General features: G+C 41.3%; 1 protein-coding gene across 1 annotated transcript; it reads right to left on the reverse strand.

Annotated features, from left to right (window-relative positions):
• Positions 1 to 3,764: 3,764 nt before the first annotated feature.
• Positions 3,765 to 4,397, reverse strand: LOC129737808 (uncharacterized). The gene has a single exon (XM_055728971.1). The coding sequence runs from the start codon at positions 4,395 to 4,397 to the stop codon at positions 3,765 to 3,767; it is 633 nt and encodes a 210-aa protein (XP_055584946.1).
• Positions 4,398 to 4,816: the final 419 nt, after the last annotated feature.

Below are 4,816 nucleotides of genomic sequence, written 5' to 3' on the forward strand. Positions count from 1 at the left end.
CTAAAAGCCTGACTAGTAAAAGTCTTGTCGTTCAGCCATGTTTCGGTAAGGGCAATAACATCGTAGCAGCAGCAAGAGGTGGCCAGCAGATACTCGTTTACGCAAGAGTTAATGCCTCCGACGTTCTGGTAAAAAATGCTCATATCGTCGCGACGCCCAGAAAGCAAACTGGGAAGTTGCACACTAGAAGGTAAAATTTCATCACCAAGGGCAAGAGAAGAACCATTTGGAGCTGTGTACTTGCCTGCGGGTGCAGGCTGGAGAACCCCGTCGCAGCTATCGATCTCAGGGCCGGGACGACTGCTGACGATGCACAGTGGTCCGAAATGGCTAAAAGTGGAACTTTTTTCCTAGCGCCTCTGTCTTTCATCTTATGTCTTAAGTGTCTTCAAAACATTTACTCCTTCAAACATGCTTCATAACTTGAAAGTATCAAAAGTTAGTCAAAGTCCACTATAAAAAAATTGAAAATTCTAACTTTTTTATTTCAATAGATGGAGCTATACCTTATACTACAAAGTTGTAGAATACGTGACAATATGAAACATTGTTGAATACATCAAAACTTACAATAAATGGAAAGATTGAATTCCAGGCTACGCAGATTCTACGCAGAACGAAGGCAGAAGGCAGTTGAAAATAATTTTTGTATGGAAACACGCAAAACACATCAAACGTATGCTTGTTGTGTTCAAATATGAGCTCGTGGAGACAAATGGCGCCAACACCAATTTGTTGCACTTAGTTCAAGCTTCAATGTGGTTTATTAGTTTTAAAAATCCAATTGCACGTTTTCGCAAAAAACGCTCGTGAAGTTGAGTAAAAATAAAACTTGAAGTTGCAATAAGTTGGCTAGGAAACGTCGTGAAATGTTGGAATCTTGTGCAAAACATATGATTTGAATGCCCCAACAAATGTTCAGAAGATCTCGTTCATTTAAATCCTCATCTAACTATAGTTAAGTTTAGAAAACTAACTTTTAAATAACTTTTAAAGGAAAACCTTTATAACTCTGCTCTTAAAAGAGATAGAGTTTTGATGTATTCAACAAAGTTTCATAATTTAACGTATTCTACAACTTTGTAGTATAAAGTAAAGCTCCATCTATTGAAATAAAAAAGTAAGAATTTTCAATTTTTTTATAATGGACTTTGACTAACTTTTGATACTTTCAAATTATGTAATATGTTTGAAGAAGCAAATGTTCTGAAGCCACTTAAGAGATTAGATGAAAGACAGAGACGCTAGGAAAAAAGTTCCACTTTTAGTCATTTCGGACCACTGTGCGATGGCTGGAATCAACGTGACTGAGTCGGCACAGGCTGGACAGCCCCGTTGCCTTCTTCGAACACAGGACAGGGACGGCTGTTGACGCTGGCGGGAAACTGCGCGACTGTGACGAAGGGCTCGGGGCGTCCTTTGTGCTAAGTGCGGTGCGTCCCGGTGATCCAATAGATATACGTTCAGCATGTTGCTTTGATCCACGTGCATTACTCGGCTCTTTTTCGGTACATTTCAGGTGAAGATTGTGATGATGAGGTCTTCAAAATGATGGGCAGTCACTGCACGAATCGAAAACTAAACAAGGATACTTGCCTGACTTCGGCGGTTGGAAAGCCCCTTTGCCTTCTTCGAACACAGGGCCGGGGCGACTGCTGACGCTGGCTGGAATCTGCGCGACTGTGACGAAAGGCTCAGGGGCTTCCAAAAAGCAAAATTCGGTGCACCCCGAGGATCCAATCAGCAGATGTCGATCATGTTGTTCAATAAAGGAGGCATACCCCGGGAGTGCAACTTGTCTGACAAAACCTCTATTGAGACTGCATCAAAAGCTCCCTTTATGTCTAGAAACGCTGAAGACATTTGCTCACGTTTTGCGTACGCCATTTGTATCTCTGAGGACAGCAAAGCAAGACAATCGTTTGTTTCTTTGCCCCTTCGAAACCCAAATTGAGTATCTGAAAGGAGACCATTTGTTTCCATCCATTTGTCCAAACGAAAGAAGATCATTTTCTCCATCAATTTTCGTACACAAGACAACATCGCTATTGGACGGTACAGTTGGGATCAGACGCTGGTATTCCGGGCTTTTGGATAGCAATGACTCTCACTTGTCTCCACTCTTGGGGAACAATGTTGTGCTCCAAGAATTGATTAAATAAATTTAACAAGCGAAATTCTGCGGCATCCGGAAGGTTTTTCAACAAGTTAAACTTGATGTTTTGGCAATGGACTGTATTTTTTGGCGAATTAAAAAACTGGTTTAATTACCACTACAATTATTCACTTTATTCTTCTCAATTTTTTCTCTACTGTTCAATTTGGAAGGTCACTCTTTGGTAGGTTACTTCGCGACGGATAGTGATGCTTAAACACGCGGATTCGATTCAAAACTAAAACTAACTCGCATCAAAACGCGCGCTTCTATTTAAATTAATCAGAAAATTCTAGAACATTTCCATACACACGATGGTTTGCGCGCCAGAATAGTTCTGGAATCTTCCGTGCGTGCGCATGGAATAAACGGCAGAAAATTCTAGAACCTTCCAAATGAGATCTAACAAAAATAATAACGTATTTTCTGGATCATTTGAGAATCTTCTAGATCGTTCTAATAAGTTCTATTACGCTAGAATTTAACAAAGATTATTCAAGCCTATTGGCTTGAACATACTCCCGCCCGCAAGAAAGAGATTTTTTACGACACCTAGAGTGGAAAGTCTGGCATTAAGACCGTTGGAAATAAATGTTTTCAGTTCTCCTTATTTACATTGGTGATGGCGATATTGGCTTGGACGGCTGAATCAGGCGAGAAACCAGATTCACTTTCACCGCTCACAACCCATCCAAGCAGAGTCTCTTTGTATATTGGAAAACGATCAGCAGAAAAATTGTTTCATGGCATAAGTAACTTCATGAACCACTGAATTCCCATGAGCATATCGATCTTGTTGGACTTATGAAAGTAAGGATCTGCCAAATCCAAGTCTGGAGGAATTTCAAAAGAGCTTATGTCCATATCCGTTACTGGTAGATTATCGGTTACTTGATTTGTCAGCAAACAATGAATGTCGGCACAGAAGCTGCCGTATCTAGAACGAAGCTGTACCACAACCATGCTTGATGAACTAGTTTTGGTGCCATTGACTCCTGTAAATTCTAATTGTGATCGAAACTTCTTCAATCCTGAATCATCAGCCATTTTCTCGCTCATCAAGTTAACTTGAGAACCACTATCCAATAAAACACGACAGGGGCGTGGATTATTATTTGCATCCAGTACATACACAACAGCTGTGGGAAGTAAAACTTGATGATGAGGTTTATACTCCAGGATTGATTGTGGAGTATCGGTAATCCTTTTCTTTCGTTCTTTGGTCTCCATTGGCTTATTGGGTTGCTTTGGTAGTTGGTGTGACTTAGAGCAAAAGGGTGATTCAATTTTGGTAGATACTTTTTGGGCATGTAGTAGGGTGTGGTGACGTCTTCCACATTTTTTGCAGTTTTTCTCTGAACGACAATTCTTATTCTGATGACCACGTCGCAAGCAATTAAAACACATTCGTCTTTTCTTCACTTTAGACAACCGACTTTTGATGGAAAGAGTTTTGAATTCGGGACATGTGAAATTCTTATGACTCTTCGCACAAAAATCGCACTTTAATGCAGGGTTGCTGAGAATAACTGCTGATGTGACCTTCGTCATGGTTGACTTCAACCCAAAGGAAGTCGGTTGTAGTTGGCTGACCTTTGTTGTAGACGTTTCACAGTATGAAACACTGTTCCTTCAAGAACTTCAGTGTATCGGAATAACTTGGCAAGCTGCCATGCTTTACCGTACCTTCCCAATGACGGCGGGTATCCTTATCCAAAGCTGATGTCAATAGATGGATCAACATCAATTCCGAAACTCCAGTGAACTCCTGGTCCAGGAACTTAAGTCCTTCCACATGTCTGGTACATTCATCAATAAGAGCCCGTAATTCGAGATGGTTCTCCTTCACCATTTTCTTCAAGTTAAACAAGCCGACGATGTGGGTATCTACAGTGTGTCGCTTGTTTTCAAATCTTTCTTCTAGGATTTCCCAGGCGTGAACATAATTTCCCTCGTGAATCGTTCTTGCATCAATCAAACCGGCTGCGCTCCCAACCAGTGCCTTCTCAAGATGGTAAAGTTTAACAGCCGGAGAATCAGGAGATTTGTCAACTAAATCCTTGAACATCGATTTGAATTTTGGCCAACTTTCGTAACGACCATCGAAAGTAGGGATGGGCATTTGCAAGGGCTGATGGACGATCATGGTTGACGGCGTGGTAGAAGTTGTAGTGGTACCTACTGCGCTAGCAGATATTCTGTTGGATTGTTCCTCCAGAGCAACGACCACCTGGGCATACATAACGTCGAACTCCTCAAAATGTTCGTCATGGGCATCCCGTGCTTCTGATGAGACTAGTTCTTATACTTGTCTGTGGAGATTTTGGTACTCTGCGTAGGCTCTTTCCAGCATTAACTGGTAAGCCTTTATCTGCCCTTGGGACAACTCCACCATTCCACCATCCTGCGGATACAAAACGTTGAACAGGCGAATCACTTTTCCTTGCTCCAAATTTCTGCAGCGTTTTACTTTTAGAACATCTGCTCGATCCATTTATGTTGCGGCTTCTTCCAATTTCATTGGCTTTTTCTTTGGTCCTCTTGTTTTTGGGGTAGCGCTGTTACTAGCCATTCCGGATAAGCAACAAAGGAACAACAGAACTTTTCACTATACTTTCAGTTACAGTTTGTTCACAACAGTTCACACTACTGTTTTTTTTA

Source organism: Uranotaenia lowii, chromosome 1 (assembly GCF_029784155.1).
Source record: "Uranotaenia lowii strain MFRU-FL chromosome 1, ASM2978415v1, whole genome shotgun sequence".
In the NCBI taxonomy this organism is placed as follows: Eukaryota; Metazoa; Arthropoda; class Insecta; order Diptera; family Culicidae; genus Uranotaenia; species Uranotaenia lowii.

Bases quoted from the DNA above. Each gene is read 5' to 3' on its own strand.
- LOC129737808 (XM_055728971.1), bottom strand. From the start codon at position 4,397: ATGTATGCCCAGGTGGTCGTTGCTCTGGAGGAACAATCCAACAGAATA.